An 18,461-nucleotide genomic window follows, 5' to 3' on the forward strand; every position below is an offset into this window, starting at 1 on the left:
CCCTGACATTCTGTGATTCTGTGAAATGTAACCTTGGAATGGCAACCGGGCGTGACAGAATCTTTGTGCATTGTGGAGTTTAAGGAGTTAAACGTAGCCTCTCTCCAAGCTGCCTGTAGCTCAGCAGAGACTTACCTTGCTCCCTGCTCATTGCTCAGTTTGCCTGCTAATCTGTAAATGAAGCAACGTGACTTCTACTTTTCCTATATATGATTTTATACAGATGTATGGTATTTTTTTTAAAGCCTCATTTCATATTACTCTATTTTGGAAGTCATCAATGCAAAAATCTGAAGGGGAAAAAAAGCCAATTGTGCCTCAGGTGTAGTGTTTGAGAATATAGTAAGTATTCAGGGAATTATTTTTTTTTGTCCTTGCAGAAGGATGGTGGTGTTAAATGCAAACAGACTGGAATTTCCTGATTCCTAAATTATTCTTTTGTTTATTTTCTTCTTTTTTTCTTCTCTTTTTTTTTAATTTTGATAGGCTCTTTCAGATACATTAAAAAAAATTGAAGACCCATAAAGAGTATTATCTGAAACTCTTGAGTGCAGCACAATCATAACTTTATTTTGTGTATCTGCATCTTGTTTTCATGAAGTACTTCAAAAAAACTTTCAGGGTTCACAAGTTCCTGAAACACTTGAAAGCCATCAGAAAATTAATTGTGTAGTGCTCTTAGACACCTTTTTGTACATGATTACCAACTTGGAGTGGCATGTACTTCTTGATGCTGTGAAACTTTGATTATAGTCTTGCCTTTCTTCAGAATGGGGATTTAAACCCAATTTGGGATTTCTTAGAACTCTGATTTTTTTTTTTTAGACACTTCAGTAGTTGTCCAAGTTATGACTGGTTTCACTGACAGTCAAAATCACTGCTCAGAATTATTTTCCTACCAAATCTTAATTTGCTACTTCTGGCCATTTTAGAGCTATTTGGAAAGTCAAGATACTATTTAGACAGGGAGCAAAGAACTGGCAGATTCATGTAGGAGGAAATTTTCAAAATAATATGTTAAGAAAAAAAAGTGCCCAGCAATGCACAAAGCAAACCACCAAGAAAACCCCCACCCTTCATGTAATGAGCATACAGAAATATGGGAAAACTTTTTTTTTTTTCTTTTCCTTACAGCAATGGTCAGTGAGCTTGGTAAAAGATATTTGCATACATTTTGCTTTTTACTTTTATGATTTGGAGTGCTGTATTTTGGTAAATGGTGGTAGTTTAAGGATTTAGGAGAGAGTAGGCTTGTGAGAATGAACAAACACTGTCAGACCTTTTCTGACAACTATAGTGGGAACGGAAAACATTTTTTCAATGCAGAGTCAACAAGGCGGCAACTAATAAAAATGTATAAGAGTGTTTTGAAAATTGAATCTAAGAAATCTTTCTAATAATTATCAGCTCAACAGTTTTTAGTAATCTGTGGGGAACTGCCAAGCAATAAAAAGCAGCGTGAGGCAATGCTTACCAGATCCTGGTGTCTGAGCAGCGTTTGCAGTTCTGCTTTTTCCCCACCCCCAGAGCCAGCTTTTTTGTCCTAGTAGGCAAATTTAGATCTGCTTGCTTAGCTTCGTACTAATGTTAATATTAAGGGTTGTGTAAAAATGGATGGCTAGGGCAAATAATTTGAGATTGGTAATGATGTCCTTACAGCCTCAAGACGAAAATGAGCTTAATTTCAAGAAAAAAACTTGTGAACTCGGTGAAATAACAGTACATTAAGCATGAACATTTCTGCAAAAACACAGGGCAGCCAGGTCTAAGCCAATGCTGTAACCTAGTGGTAAGATGAGCTTTAAGTCTTAGGGTGGTTTGATTGTAAAACCTTTGTAGATGTCCTGAGGTAGGTCCTCAGCTGTGTAAAATGTTTAATAACAGGAACGCGCCAGAGCCACTGTTACCACCTGTCTGATACATTATCTCCTAATAGGGAGTGTCTCTCCTTTTTTTTTTTTTTAATAATGTTTTTCCCTTAGTGGTTTCATAATATCAGTATGTAAAGTTGAAGCAAAGCAGCCTCTGGGCATTTTGCAACACAAATAATGCAATGGAAAGCAGCAGTTACAGGGGAAAAAAAATGTGTCAAGTGGGAAGAGCTTAACTTTTTTTCCTAAATGTGCTTCTAAAGAGATGTGTCCTAGGTATTTCTGCTTATAGTTGTGCAAAGGCAAAAAAGCAAAGGCTTGAATGGTTGGTATTTTCTTCTGGAGAGACATATTATTTATAAAATAAATTGCCTTCTTACTCAAATACTTCTGTATTTCTTCTAGAAGCAGATGTGTCAATTCATTGTTATCAGTAGCAGCTAATATTTCTCTGTGTGTATCTTTCAGTGTGCTGTATTAAACTAGTGTGTTTGGCAGAAGGATGTCATTGCTTGTGCATGGAAAACATGGAATAGCGTGTTTATGAAAATGCCCAGGAATGGGGACAGTTGACAAAGGGCATTTAAGTGGGGTGTAGCTCGGTGTTTCAGCTAAGCAACCTTGATGGCTGGATGAAGGTGGGGAAGGCGACCCTGCTTTCAGCTGTGTGTTCCAACCATGTCGTCTGCTCCAACAACTAAACAGAGGAAGATCAGGTGCTCTGGTTTTTGAAGGTTCATCTTTCTTGTTGGTTTAGCTCCGTGCCTTGGCTCACTGCAAGGCTGAGTGAACTCGTGTCAAGCTAAAAGGGGGAGGGCAGAAATGCAGCCTGCAGAAATACTTTGCTGTTGGGTTAGTCTGGCTGCAATGTTAGACATCACCTATATTAGGTAAGAGCTATTGTGTTTTACATTTGTGGCCAGGACAATTTGCATAATTTCATATGCCTTCACCTGTCTGTTTGTTTGCAAATCTCAGATTTCAGAGGTGTATATACTTCAGTGTGTCTTATATGAGAATAAAAATGAAGATAAGAAAAATTACGTGAGGGGTTAGGGTTTTCCTGTTTATATTGAAATATTGCTTGACTAACCTGATCACCTTCTATAACAAGGTGACCTGCTTAGTGGCTAAGGGAAAGGCTGTGGATGTGGATGTCTACTTGGACTTTACTAAAGCCTTTGACACTATTTCCTAAAGCAGTCTCCTGGAGAAACTGGCTGCTCGCGGCTTGGATGGGCGTACCCTTCACTGACCTGGATGGCTGGGCCCAAAGAGGAGTGGTGAATGGAAGTTAAATCCAATTGGCGGCAGGTCACAAGTGGTGTTTCCCAGGGCACAGTGTTGGGGCTGGTTCTGTTCAATATCTTTATTCATGATCTGGACAAGGGGATCGAGTGCACCCTTAGTAAGTTTGCGGACAGTGCAAAGCTGGGCAGGAGTGTTGGCTTGCTTGAGGGTAGGAAGGCTCTACAGAGACAGCTGGACAGCCTGGACTGATGGGCTGAGGCCAATGGTATGAGGTTCAACAAGGCCAAGTACCGTGATGGGTCACAACAACCCCAGGCACCACTACAGGCTTGGGGTGGAACGCCTGGAAAGCTGCCTGGTGGAGAAGGACCTGGGGATGCTGTTTGACAGCCGGCTGAACATGAGCCAGCAGTGTGCCCAGGTGGCCAAGAAGGCCAACGGCATCCTGGCCTATATCAGGAGCAGTATGGCCAGCAGGAGTAGGGAAGTGATTGTGCCCCTGTACTCAGCACTGATGAGGCCACAGCTTGAGTCCTGTGTTCAGCTTTGGGCCCTTCACTGCAGGAAAGACATTGAGGTACTGGAATGTGTCCAAAGAAGGGCAATGAAACTGGCGAAGGGTCTAGAGAGCCCAAGTCTTGTGAAGAGTGGCTAAAGGAACTGGAGTTGTTTAGCCAGGAGAAAAGGAGGCTGAGGGGAGACCTTATCACTCTACAACTACCTGAAAGGAGGTTGTAGTGAGGTGGGGGTCCGTCTCTTCTCCCACATAACAAGCAATAGGGCAAGAGAAGATGGCCTCAAGTTATGCCAAGAGAGGTTTAGATTGGACATTAGGAAGAATTTCTTCAAGAAAAAGGTTGTCAAGCCCTGGAACAGGCTACCCAGGGAAGTGGTGGTGTCACCATACCTGCAGGACTTTAAAAGACGTATAGATGATGTACTTAGGGACATGGTTTAGTGATGATCTTATACGCCTTTTTCCAACATAAATGTTTCTATGATTCTGTAGGTGGTTTAGGTCACAGTTTTGGGAAGCATTCCTGAATTTCTAAGGCTAAGAGACAAGGAGGAGGTAGCCTAAATGATTAGTAGCTTTAAAAGTGTGTCTATAAAACATGAAATCCTTTCTTGCAGAGAAAAAAAAAAGTTTGTTTAAATCAGGCATGCTCTGGGTCTGATTGCTATCTCAGTGTAAAAACTTAGCTTGGATAAAAGGCCAGTCAGTTATGCATTAATGTATAAATCAATTTGAATGAAATTAAACATTTCAAAAGGAGAAATTTAAATGTCGAATTTTAGAAGATGGTGCTCTCAAGTGGGTTTTTCATGTGGTTTTTTTTTTTCTTTGCAGGTTGTCTTGGAGTGGAGTAGAGACCAGTATCATGTTTTGTTTGATTCATACAGAGACAACGTTGCTGGTAAATCATTTCAGAATCGGTGAGCTTTACTTTCAGTTGACTGTGTTACACATTTTATTGTTCAATGAATTTTCAGATGTTTAAATCAAGATGAAATAACATACTGTTGAGTAGGACCTTATTGTCTGGGCTCCAAATCTGCAGGAAAAATTTTAAAATTAGTGGTTTTAAAATTGTGAGTTAATGCTTGATATCCTAGCTTGGAAGATGGCATTTGAAATCTCCAGTCATATAACAGTTTACTTCTTAAATGCATTAAATTTGTTAACATGGGAGGGCCACAAAGTTAATCAGAACGCTGGCCAACCTCTCTTATGAGAACAGGCTGAGAGGGTTGGGTTGTTCAGCCTGGAGAAGAGAAGGCTCTGGAGAGACCTTATAGTGGCCTTCAGTGCCTGAACAGGGTCCACAAGAAACCTGGGGAGGGACTGTTTACAAGGGCGTGTAGCGATAGGGCGAGGCGCAATGGTTTCAGACTGAAAGAGAGTAGACTTAGATTAGATATTAGAATAAAGTTTTTTCTGTGAAGGTGGTGAGACGCTGAAACAGGCTACCCAGAGAGGTTGTAGATGCCCCATCACTGGAAGTGTCCAAGGCCAGGTTGGCTGGGGCTTTGAGCAACCTGGGTTAGTGGGAGGTGTCCCTACCCATGGCAGGGGAGTTGGAACTCAGTGATCTTTAAGGTCCCTTCTAACTTGAACTGTTCTGTGATTCTGTGGCACGATAACATGACATATTTTTCATAGTAAGATAGGAAAATACAAGTGCTATTCCTGTGTACCTAAAATTCCAACTTTCAGCATCTTGAAAAGTCTTTTTTCATTTATCTTACATTTTCTCTGACATCCCATGACAGACATTATTTAGTGAAGCCACAAAGCTAGTAAGAAGCTTTTTAAAGCTGAGTGTATGGGAGAAGTCATTCATAGCAAGTTGGAAGCCAAGTCATATGGGTCATTTGTTTCAGTTGTGTTAACGGCTACCTGACTTCTTTTGTTTTCATCATTTGTGCCTCAGTAATCCTGGGGTCTGTTGCTCAGGAAGTCAGTAGACAGTGAATTGGTAGGTGGAAGAGACTGCTAAGGAGATATCATCTGACTCTTAAGTGTTGAGACACTTGAAAAAAACCCACAAAACCCAACCCTGAAAGCATGTGCTTAATTTTCCTTGAGGTTTGTTGAATCACAAGACAGTAGAAATTATCAGATCAGTTTGTCACGCTTTAGCTAGTGCAAGATGACTCTGTACAAGTACACTGTATAGCGTCAGTGAATCCTGTTTATAGTCTCATCTCTTACACTGCTCTCCCACTTTCCAAAGGATAACAGGTGAAAGCAGAGGGATACAGCTCACATGGATGATCAGTGTAATGTTTACGTTTTTTTGTAGTACTGAGGTGAAACTGTGGTAGTTTGTTCCTAACAGCACTCAAATGCTTAACTTTGTGATCATCGAGTACAGTGCTTTTATGAAATAATTCGAGTTTTTCCAAAACAAAACCATGTATCTTACTGGTGTGATGTAGGTACAGTCAGTTCCCATTTCTGCAGTGTGTTTTCTTATTTCATTTTGGTTGTGTAAAGCACTCCCTGAGCAAAAGCTTAAGGTTTTTATGATGGGTGCTTATACTCTATGTCAGGCATGACAGGGAGGTTTGTGGTGATATTTGTGTGCAGATACCAGCTTCCCATAAAAATTTATACAAATCGAAAGTCTTTGTGGAGACGTACTTCAGGCATCTGTTAACTTCTAGAAGTCCCTTGTGAGGGGTTCAGTTTGGTTTTATCATCAAACTTCATGAATGCAGTAATGGACCCCATCTTGCTGTGTACAGTGTATCAGTGTTGGTTTACTGGCATTTTTAGGAGTGGTATTAATGCAGCAAGTAGGGTGTCACATGATTTTTGCATAAACTGATGATTGTGGACTTCGAGTTTTGATTGCAGCTTATCCATTGAAGTTAATCAGTTCTTATTTCAGTGTTAGAAAAAATACTCAGAATTGGAGAAGATTAAGCAGATCCACCACTTAGTGAAAACTAAAAGCTATATGGCCTTTAGGAAATACTAATGGGCCTTCAAGTGAATTAAAGTAGTGTTATCTTCTAGGAGCTTTGCAGGAAAACATCTGTGTTCTTGTCAAACAGTTGTCTTATAAATTTCTGTAAAGAAAACCTTGGTGTAATATGTAGACAAATTTGTGCGTGTGGGCAAGCTCCCAGTGATGACAAACTCAAAAAGCTCTTCTTCCTGAGCAAAATAAAACCAGTGATGTTTCTGGCATCATTGATTGTATGTGTTGAGCACTGCTCTCTGCCCGACCAAGGAAGACTTCTTGTTTTGCCTTGAAGTTTAGCAATTGCTTTGGCTTGCTTTTCCCTCCTGTTGCATGTCCTTTGTCATCCTAGCTGTTGCACTTCCCAGGTGGTCATGTCAGCTGCTTAACTTTCTACTCTACATTGCCCAGGTTCTAAGGCAGCTTGAGACAATGGAGTAGAAATTCCAGGTGCTTTCTGCCAAGCTACCTCATCCAAATCTGTTTTTGAAGACTTAGTTTGTTTTGATATGAAAATAAAAAGGGAGCAAACTAGATAATGGAGTTGCATGAAAGTGTGTTTTAGATGAGAACTGTATTACTTTCCACCGGCAAATTCTACCTTTTTTGCAAATGCTGAAGTGTAATTTTGCTATTCCAAGACATGGCAAAATCATATTTAAAACTCAAAAATACACATGGAAACAAAAAGTGCTCAGCTTTTAAAATGTAAAGACTGATTTCAGTATAGTAGAGCAAGTGAGAGCCGTCAGTGGTTGGGGAGCTGTTAATTGTTGAGCAGAGTGAGACTGGGGAGAGGAAACAACAAGTTAGGGATCCAAAAGGTATAGCAATGGAATAGCTGAGTTGCTGGTGGTGGGTAATTACAGAAAGGAAACAGGCAGGAGAGCTCGGAGGTTTACGAGCTTAAGGGAGTAATGGACTTAACACTCGTTCCTAAAGAGGCTCAGCAAGGTTGGGGATCACAACGTGGTAGCTTGGGAGAGAGCCAGAGGCTGCTGTCCTCCTTCAGCAACAGTGGGCACCGAGACAATGAGACTTTGTCTTCTAGCTTCACTCTGGGCCGTGAGCACGTCTCTCGTGTGTAAACACGTGTCGCGGGTACGGGAAATGCTTCCTGGCACATGCGTGGAAGAGGCCTCCTGTCCCCTCTGGGAGAGCTGGTGTCTTCAGGCAGGACCCTCCTGATGGTTTTAGATTTGCAAGTGAAAACCAGGTACTTTTTTGAAAAAGGAAATGTAAAGGATTATCGAAAACAAGCCTCAACTTACTGTCTGCGAGTGTCTAAGGAAGTTTCCAAAGTCTTTGTTTGCTGATATTAAAATCAGTAGCAAATGGGAAAATTGATGATTTTCTGTAGAAAGATGTTAAGTAATTCCCATTTAGGCAGCTCATCTTAGGCTTAATCTGTTTGCCAGAATGGTATTTGTGATGAAAACCAAATGTCTAAACCCACATAAAGGAGAAACGCAGCTACAGAATTTGAGGGAGAAAGTTTTTGATCTTTTCTGACCTTAAACAATTTGCAGAAGGCTCTCCATATTAAAAATAGTTTTTGAGAAGGATAATGTAGAAGTGGCTTTCCTTTTCCTTGTTAATTTTAAAGCAAAATGCATCTACATGCTTTTTCAAATACGAACTCTCAATATTTTTTAAGACCAAAAAAGTTGAAATCTTATCAGTGTTAGTGTTCCTAATTGAGATCAACAGATTAATTTGTGTATGATATCTCGTTTTTATTCTCATTTGATAACCACTACTTTCTCAAACAGTGTATGCTATAAAAATGCATTAGTAAAATCTATCTGAGTATTCAGATAAATTTTAAGCAATTAGATTTGTGGATCTGCAAAGAGTTTACTTTAATAACCTTTTTTTACTAGTCTCTCCTGCAACTTGTAATGAAGAATGAGCTTGCCATGCCAGGATTAACTCAGAGTTGACATATTTACATCTAGCAAAAAAATGCTGTTCCTCTGTGGAGTTTATTAGCATTTGGGTGTATGTGACATCATTTCAATGCTAAAAATTAAGAGTAGCAACTTACATTATTACTATATGTGCTATTGCATAGAAACACACTTTTAGCAAATGATAAATTGGAGAAGTCAAATGCGTCACACCCTAGAAAGAGTTGGAGCTGAGGCTGCTTTTCTCTTTTCTTGGTTTTTCTTTTCTTTTTTCCCCCTGACATTTTATGTTCTTCCATGAAGCTTGCCTAAATAAACTGTGCTTTGCCCAGAAGACTGAGGGTTGGCCATTTTTGAAATCCACTGACTAGAGTCAGGTGTTTCCGCCTGAAACACTCTTGTCCTAGCTGTAGCATTCAAGGAACTGTCAATCCAGTAATTTGTCTGATCACAACAAATGTGGGAAAAGCTAGAAGAGCTCATGTCATTGAATTTCTACTCCTGTGGAGGACTTTTTAGTTCAAAACATGCCTTGAGTTGCATATGTTAATGAACCAGAAGGTAGTGTCTTTTCCTGAGAAATAACTGATTAGAAGGGTAGTCGTGTTCAGTAAATTCACTTTGTTTGCCTGTTGAGAAGGCGGCCTCCTGCGGAGTGTTCCGTGTCAGAGGTGAAAGAAACTTTGTGGGTGGTGCTGCTGGGGAAGGCAGCACTTCTTAGACGTTCAGAGTGAACCCACCGTTATCGTCTAAGTGTTGTAGCTCCGTCAGGAGCAATGATGGATTGAGTACGAAAAGTTCTGGTCTGTTGTGCTATGACCAGCTGCCCGCTGCCCTAGTACCCAGTTTTGCACTTCAGTTACTGACTCTCAGCCAGCAGAAAATGCAGCTGAGTGAAGTTGCCTGCCTGTCATATTGTGCCAGGGGGAAGGTGGAGGAGATACTCGCCTGTCTCTTTTTGAATGTGTTTTGAAGGATGCAGTGGATGAGGAGGGAACAGCTTTCCTTGGAAATCTCATTGTGTGACCCTGTGGATTTTGGCCTTAGAGAAGCGCTCACTGTTTTCTAGGCCATCAACAGTTTAGGAAGGTACTGAATAAGCCTGACACTGGAACTTCTGAAAAGAGTAGTTAGGGCCTCCTCCTGCTGTGTGGGACTGCGAGATTCACCTGTGGCAGCAGCCTGGAGTATCTGCTGAAACAAAGCTGTGGGCCTCGGAGCATAGATAATGGCAAACAGATAGTAAAAAGGTACCCAAAGCCTGGTTAGCTCAGTCAGTTGAGCGGGGTGCTAACACTGCCAAGGTCGCGGGTTCGATTCCCGTTCGGACCCCATGTGTTGCTTGATCTAGTCAAGAGGTGGCGTCCCTGGCAACGGAGAGGCTGGATTGAAATGATCTCTAAGGTCCCTTCCGGTCTAGGCCGTTCTGTGATTCTTTTCTTCTGCCTTAGGTATGCTAGGAAACCTCTATCTGTTCAGAAGCAACTCCAGGGAATGGACTTATATCAAGAATGAATTTGACTGTTGTGTCTAGGGTCCGAATTACTGCACCCTACTTATGTTGTTGGTTTATGAAATGCCCTGTTATTAATATCTATGAGGTATTCCTAGGATAGAGACCTAGGCCTGCTGACATCTTATTGCCCGTGTGCAATTATAGAATGGTTCAAGTCAGAAGATCATCTAGTTCCAACCCCCCTGCTGTGGCCAGGGACACCTAAATTAAGTATGTATATTTTGTGCTGTTCTGTCTAATGTAGTTGGTGCATTGAGGATGGGCCTTGATGCTGGTACTGATTTGAAAAAATTTTTTGGGTTTGTAGGAATTGAATTATAGGTTAATTTCACTGAAATTTAGATCATGAAATTCCAACTTCATTTAGTTACTGAACCATTGTAGCCACTTCATATCCCTTTTGGTTTTATTTTTGTGCTGTTTTATCAAAAGCTTGTGTATAATTAAGAGATGATATATATAGCTAAAGAGAAGCTTTTTGCTTTGTCTTGTTTGCAGCCCAGATACCAAGTATTTCTGTTGTTAGACAGAAATTGCTATTGTAGGATGCCACAAGCACTTGTAATGTAATATTAAACAGCTCATGTAGCTTTCATTTGAATTATGTAGGCTGTGTTTACCCATGCCGATTGATGTGGTGTACACCTGGGTGAACGGCACGGATGTTGAACTGATCAAAGAATTGCAACAGGTCAGAGAACAGATGGAGGAAGAACAGAAAATAATGAGGTAATAATCTTAGGTATTTTTTCCCTTTAATTTACAGCAGCAACCTAATGCGGTGCTAACCCTCTTTGTTTTTCTCTTGTGTTACTCAACATGAAAATTCAAAGCGTGTTTTCTCACTTCTTCAATTAATTACTCTCAAAACTTGTTTCAGTTCTACATTTAACTATGAAGTACAGTCTAATCAGAAACCTGCCTAAGATACAAAGCTTAGTAATTTCAAGTAATTAAGGCTATTCTGTCCTGAATTTGCAAAATGCCATGCAGAAAACTGTGCTTTATGTATGTCATTTCATATTGATTTCTGTAGCTGCTTGTATATAATAATAATAATAATATATCTCAAATTTCATCCCCTTTTTCATCCTCACTGCTTCCCTCCTCCTGCCCCAAGTATTTCTTTTTATAATGGGCTTAATAGAATCTTAAGCATATGTTTCTTAAAGGTTACTTTTTAAAGATAAGTTTGTGGTCTTCCAGACATTGAAACTGAGAAAGAAGCAAGCAATTTATTCATGCTATAAAAGTATGAGTCAGCCTTCTAACTCAGGAGGGGAAGACACGTGTTGCTGCACTTGGTGTTATATATTGTGCTATGCTCTCTGCAAAATCATTGATCTAAAGGTTCAAGCAAAGGCTGCTGCAGATAGCTTTGATTGTGTCTTATAACCAGTGATTTAGTTCTTAGTAAGCAACTCTGGTCTTGTGATCTGTTTTGGCCAGAAAATATGCTTAATGGAAGAACAAGTTTCTATTTCAAGGGTTGTAATAGTTTAAGAATAATCTGAAATCCACAAGTGAGCAGATTGAGCTGATTTTTGGCATATTATAACTTGCGATTTAGGTACGACAGACAATGTGAAATTCTGGATCTATGCTTTGTTACTTAAATAATGAAAGTACTAGTAGAACTTTAAAGCCATTAAGTTCAAATGTCTTAAATGTAGACATGATCTCTGAGAAACTTTCAAATTTATACTAATCTTTTCCTAGCAGTTCATATAGCAAGTCTTAGTGGGTTTAGATTTGTTATCACTCATGCTATGTTTTCTATTTGACAAAGGGAAAAACACCATATTTTTTTCCCGTAACGCCGTTTTGGGAAGTTGTTATCAAGCTTACTCATAAGACTCATGCCCATGCCACGTGCTGCTGCCTTCATTATCTACAGTGGCACCTGGTTCTCTGCCACGTAGATAACTTCTTTTCATGTATTTTGAAGTCAGTTAGCACTGTCACAAAAAGAGCTGTTTCATGAGATCAGGATAACTGCAGCAGACAAAGATGAGGATGCTATAAATCTCTGCTAACGAGCATATGTTTTGTATTGCATGGCAAAACTTAGTAAGTTGTAACTTTCTTTTTGATAGGCCTGAACTGAGCTGGTTGTGGTCCAGGTGCTTTATTCTTGGGTGGGAGAGAGGAGCTTGTTGGATGATGGCTCTCTTATCTGTTGGTGTGTGTAGAAGGGTGCCCTTCTGATACAATTTTGATTATTATTTAGCATCAGCACTAGCACCACCTTTACATTAATTCTCATTAGCTTCTACATGCACATGGCAAATGCATGATTGACCTTATTAGAATGTGTATGTTAGGCAAAACAATCAAGTCAGCCTAGTTTCAGGTCACTTCATCCTGGCTTCTTACCACTGTTTTTCATATTGACATCAATTTCCTCAAGTAATCTAATAATAAACCCTGAAAGTCCTGTTAACGAGAAGAGTCCTGCTGCCACAGCACAACCAAGAATTTTTGAGCTGCAGTGCACAAGGGTGAGCAGCGAGGGGCACCTGTGTCAGCCTGTGCTCACCTTGGCAAGACCAATAGCAAGGCCTTGGCAGTTTTATAACTGAGTTATCAGTGCTTTTCAGTGTGTCCCTCACTTGATTAACAACCTGAAATTAGACTAAATTTCTTACTGTCAACTCAACGTTATTTAATGTAGTTGTTTTAACTTTGTAATAGGGAAATCCTTGGAAAGAATGCAACAGAACCAACAAAGAAGAGGTGAGTTTTTGTGGGTTTGGGAGTAAACTGGAATAAATTATATCCTACTCATTGTTAGCTGAAAGCAGGTGCTGGCTGGGGAGGCTCTTTGGTTTTCTATAGCCTGTGTATGCTTTTCTGCTGCGTCACTTGAAGAAAAGTTGACAGTATGATAATATATATATTGAACAGAAGTAATGTTGTTTTGACATGTGTGAATGAACTTCTTAAAATGTGATGATTTCTGAAGTTCATAAAGTGTATCCTTGTCACTGGTTGTGCAGGGTTCCTATTCAGAACATGGATTTTTAATGCACATGCACCTGGAGCTTTAAATTTCAAAAGTGTGACATTTTTTTCAGCGTTACTTTCACCTGCAGCTTATATACACAACACTGCCAGTAATCCTTCATAGAGTGTCCAAACCTCTTGTGGCTGGGCTGCCAATAAGCAGCAGGGCCTGGTCTATCCGATTCCTCATTTGGCTTGGTCTCCTCTGTGGGAAAAATCTGAAATTGGGTAACTTTTGAAAAAAAACCAAAAAAATAACCAGTTATGGGAATGAGCTAAACTGTAACAGATATTTGCTTCTGTAGCAAAATAAGCATGCTCCTAGTAATTTACTCCTGCCCCAGCAGATAGTAGAAATAATTGATCAGATTTTACAAAAGCATCTCTCATTGCATCTAGCATTGAGTTTTGTCTTAAATCTTCTACTGGTGTTAAATATACTTTTTGGTATTTTGCTGTAGCGAGAAGCAACTGGAGTGTTTGCTGACACATTGCATCAAAGTGCCAATGCTTGTCCTGGATCCTGCGCTGCCTACCAACATCACGCTGAAAGACCTGCTGTCCATTCATCCTGCTTTACAAGCTGCTAACAATATGTTCTTTGTAGTGAAACCAAAAAATCCTTCTACCAACGTGACAGTAATTGTTTTTGATAGCCCAAAGGATGGTAAGAACCTATTTGTCAGATTCTAGCCAGTTTTCTAGAGGAAGATTTTTAGTTAGCTGCTGTGAATTAGGTTTTATTTTCCCTCTAATGCCGACTGCCACTAATTTTCTGTTTGACTTGAGCAAGTCACTCAGTGTCTCTTGCCCTCAGTCTGTTTCTCTAAATGATGACATTAATAATACTGTTTGCTTACCTCCCAGACAGCTGATTAGAGATGATTAGAGTTCCATGCTTTGAAAGACTATTGCAAAACAGGTTTGGTATCTGAATATCTGTGTTGCACTGATAATCTCAAAAGTCTGAGGTTTAGACTGGGGAAGTTTAGTTTTAGAAATCCTCTTTTAATTGCTGTGAAGTCTAGTTTGAATATTGTGCAATTATTTCTGCCCTTGCTCAAAGGATTGCATACCTTAAAGCAAAATTACCCATGTGTTCAGCATATATAAGTAGGATCTTAGAGCAGGTATGGGCTTCTTTTTTTTGATGCATAGTGCCTTACCACTACCACCCACTGACCCAACCACTGCTGTTTATTTTACCCCCAATAATTATTTATTACTTACAGAGACAACTCTTCACACCATAAATATCCAAATCTTTCTGATTTGCAAAACTCTATCTTAGTTACTAGATTATACAGAAAAGGTGACTTTCTGTTTTTGATTTGCGATGTGTTTTATGTATTCTAGTTGAAGCTGCCCATTCTGGAATGTTAAAAGACAACAGCAAACATATAGTATGGAGGGGTTACTTGGTATGTACTTTCAAAATGTGTTGATTAGCTTTCATGTATGTTAAACCTTTGGTACATTATTAGAAAGTGTTCCTGTGCTATTTTCTTTCCATATCTTGCATGTAGTAAGACGTGACAGCTTTTAAAATAACTCTTGTTTCAGTTTTGAAGTTTGGATTAGATAAGAAAAATATATGCTGTTAAATCTGTCACCTGATGAAGGATTGGCAGATAAATGTGAGTTCTTCTAAATTTTAAAAGGTCTTTATACCTTGTTTTCTGTTTTCTTGTTTACAGACTACAGACAAAGAAGTTCCAGGTCTAGTATTAATGCAAGACTTGGCCTTCCTTAGTGGATTTCCAGCTACATTCAAAGAAACAAATCAGCTACGAACAAAACTACCGGAGAGCCTGGCCTCTAAAGTAAAACTGGTAAGAGTCTGGAGGAAAGAGTAGCTTAGTTGTATTGGTGTTTTGAAATGGTTAGCGTGTGGAATCTCACACACCTGGGAGACTTGGGACGTTTCTCATAGTAATCACTTTTTCTGCGTTAGTCTGTTCTCTTGAGTTGTGAAGGGTAGTAACTAGTGACTCACATAGTGGCCTTCAAAAGACCAATTATTCTTTCTGTGACTGCAAGTTGTTAAGCATTAGATTTGCTAGCCTGCAACTGATTGAAAAGTATCAGCCTTATCATTTCTCTCAGCCATTTGATATAGGCTGTTCTCTTGTTCAATCATACTGTATCACTGGCTTGTTTAATGTGACAGAATTTTATTTATGTAGCTTCTTAGCTTTTTTTCTTCCCTCTTTATGTTTAGAAGAATTATCTTAAGAGTAACAACACTGGATTGTTCCACAGCTGAATGCTCTCTGCCAAGTACTTTATGTGGTCTTGAGCAAGTTGCATTTCAACTTACCTGCTCGCAAGGCAACACTAGATCACAACTTGTGCGACTGTGCCATCCCTTAACATTTCATGCCTTCTATTCTCCTCTGCTGTTTGGACACCTTTTACAGTTAGAGCCAGAATTAACAGATTGGTTAAAGTTTCAAAAGTTTGTGAAAATCATTGGCTTTTATATTGCAGGAAGACGTGAATGGTGCCATGTAAGGGGCTGAGGCTAGGGAGTTTGTGGGTGAGAAGTTAGCGGGGGTAAAGGGATGTCAACCCATAGGCAATATATCTTTGTTAGTGTCATGTCTGCTTGCAGAATGTGCTGATACACTTGTTGGTGGTGCTTAAATGAGCATGCATTTCTTTCCTTGTCTTTCTCTTGACAGGCTGGGTTAACAAATCACATATTCTGCTATTGCAGAAATGATGTTGTGTAACCCCTTTCATAGGCTGGTCACACTCCAACTTAATCCAAGCTGAATTTCTTCGTTCTTGTCTCAGCTTGTGTGAGCAGCCTGTCTTAGAATCTTGCTAATGGTGGAAACCTTCCGAAGTAAATACATTTGTACCTCTCTTCCTTTGTGCTTTTAAGCAGCTCTTAAGAGAGAGCTCTTATGCAATTTAAGCTTAAACAACTGTTTATGTTTGCATCTGTAGTGTATTCATAGTGAATGGCTATTGGTTTTCGTAGCCTGTTTTTACTAAGGTAATCAGGCAGTGCTCATCCCACAGCATTGGCTTTCCATCCTTCTCATCCTTCTGACAGCCCTTCCCTGCCACTTCCAGTGTGGATTTGTCTGCCTTCAACATGATTCACTGGAATTGTGTACAATGTTTTAAATGAGGCATCACCAGAACTTTTTACACAGCAAAAAATAGGTAGAACATAGCTAATAGCTAACCCAAGGCTGGCACACTGTGTGCTAGATTGTGCTCATTGCAAACAGTGCTGCCACTGTTTCTGTGTAATCTCTCTTGTATCTTTCCACTGCTGTGTACTGGTGCTGTTCATAAAAGTCGTCTATTGCTCTTGTGAATCTTGCTAGTTTGGGTGACTGATGGCAGGTGTGCTCTGGTATGGCCAAGGCAGCCTTCCTTCTCTTTCTTAGGGGCTCATTGGTTAAATAACAGTGGATATTCTTACGGTCAATCTGCCAGCCTCTGCTTGGTTTGTGTGCTATGGACATAATTTTAATCACTTCAGAGACATGGTGTTTACTGTAGAGAAATAGGAGTGTTAGCCAACTGGAGATGATGCTTCAGTTTCGCTGTGTGAGATGCTAGGTTCTTCCTTTCAGGTTTGCATGAGGAACATTGTTAGTTAAATGCTTCCTGACTTTGAGCCATCCGAAGAATCTTCTCTGAGTGCAGGTTCATCTGTTTGGGTTTGGAACCTTTTCTAGTTCCTCACTACAGCTTGAGTTACAGTTTTTTAATAGTTTTAACACTTTTTGACTTACTTAATGGAGCTGAAGAGCTCGGAATACCTTGGGCTTCAGTTACCAGCTCTTTTCACTTGTTGAACTTGCCCTTTAGCTTTCAAGAAATTCAGTGACAAGATGTTCCTTATATTTTTTCTATTTCAATTTAAAAACAATTAGCTTATATTTTCCAGACCTTGAGTTACTTTCCAGGCGGTCTTCTGTAACGTTCTCATTAATTACCACATTGGTATCTGAGGTAATATTGTCTCTATCAGTTCAAAGATTCTTTGGTGGAAATGAAAATCTGTCTGCTCTCACCTCTGGGAATAAACTGAGACACCATCCTATGCAGTGTTGGTTTGAACAAGCTCTCATAGTACCATAGTTCTGAGGAATGTTCTCCCCTTAAACAATATCTGGAATCTCATTCTCTGTCCCTAAGCAGATGTTGCTTTATGCTCTTTTTTCCAAAGTGCTTTTGACTTAAATCAGTTTTTATGCATAGTACCCTTTTTTATTATTTTTTTTTCATAAGTTCTGGTGCCTTGTATTGTTAACATTGGGTGTTCCTTTGTCCGAGTAACTTCTACATGTCTTTCCTGGACTCTTCATTATTTTTCTGTCCTTGATATTCTACCACTTTCTCTTCTTCCCTATGATATCTGGTGTCATTGCTGGTAGTAATATTTTTGCTGATAAAACATACTCTTTTTTTAGTTGTTGTGGGGGGTTTTTTTTTGGTGTTTTTTTTTTGTTTCCCAGCTCTCCCCAGGTACATCCTAACTTTATTAGCTGTGGTTATTTCTGTCATTGCATTATCTATTGCTCAAGTCAGTGTTGGTGCTTTTTCTTCATAATACTTCTGTGTGGATTTTTTTTTCTACTGTAAATCTGTCAAGCAGAGACCTTATTTTTAGATTTACCTGTGTCTCTTGTTTCGTAATAGAGATCTTCCATCTTGCTTGTACACCTTGGAGGAACGAAATACCCAAATTTGTCCTGATTACTTTTGAGCCATCTGCTGTTTTGTTGGGGTTTTTTTACTATCTTGTGGTTTTAAGACTTGTGGAGCGATTCTGCCTGGACCTTAATTTTTTGATTGCAATCTTTTTCCGGTTTCATCAGATGATCCCTTTCCATCATCTTTTTTCCATTCCAGTAGGATCTCTTAGCAGTGTAAGTCCAACAAACCCCATGACAGATGGATTATTTCTATGTTTCAGTTCTGCTTCTCGTGTCCAAGCATCTGGGTAATCTATTGTCTGCATCCAAGCTGATCACTAGGTTAACTCTTCAGCAAATCTTAAAAATGCTATAGTTTCTCTGGTTTTGCATTGCTGTCCAGATGAACATAGAGGCTGCATTCCTGGGGTGTCTTAGATGTGTTCTCCTGTCCTTGACTGTTTTTGTGGAAGTGATATCCTGTGCCTGTTGTTTTTCGACGTGATTTTTCCTTACTTTTTTTTTTCTCCATGTAACTGGACATGTGTCATCCTCGATCACAAATCTTTCTGTTGATGCTAGTCTCTATTCTTTGGTGTGTTCTTATCTTTGTGTAAACATTACCATTGCAATCAGCTCAGTATCTGTTCCTAAGTTTGTTTCCATATGAAAAGTAAGCAGCAATATGTCTCCTCATCAGATTTGTTCCAAGTTGTGTGTGTTATGGCAGATGTGGTTGAAAATGATATTTGGCTGTGCTTTTTCCCTAC

At 39.6% G+C, this 18,461-nt stretch overlaps 1 protein-coding gene across 1 annotated transcript in view; it reads left to right on the forward strand.

Annotated features, from left to right (window-relative positions):
* Positions 1–4,473: 4,473 nt before the first annotated feature.
* The window catches only part of GNPTAB (N-acetylglucosamine-1-phosphate transferase, alpha and beta subunits), a gene marked incomplete at its 5' end in the record, with an annotated part of 38,837 nt that continues 24,849 nt past the window's right edge, over positions 4,474–18,461 (forward strand). The window contains 6 exons of the mRNA XM_009864545.1: positions 4,474–4,559; positions 10,631–10,750; positions 12,716–12,757; positions 13,489–13,694; positions 14,384–14,448; positions 14,725–14,859. Coding sequence (XP_009862847.1) covers positions 4,474–4,559; positions 10,631–10,750; positions 12,716–12,757; positions 13,489–13,694; positions 14,384–14,448; positions 14,725–14,859 — 654 coding nt within the window. The remainder of the gene's footprint in view (positions 4,560–10,630; positions 10,751–12,715; positions 12,758–13,488; positions 13,695–14,383; positions 14,449–14,724; positions 14,860–18,461) is intronic.

This window comes from Apaloderma vittatum, unplaced genomic scaffold (assembly GCF_000703405.1).
Source record: "Apaloderma vittatum isolate BGI_N311 unplaced genomic scaffold, ASM70340v1 scaffold14232, whole genome shotgun sequence".
Taxonomy (NCBI): domain Eukaryota; kingdom Metazoa; phylum Chordata; class Aves; order Trogoniformes; family Trogonidae; genus Apaloderma; species Apaloderma vittatum.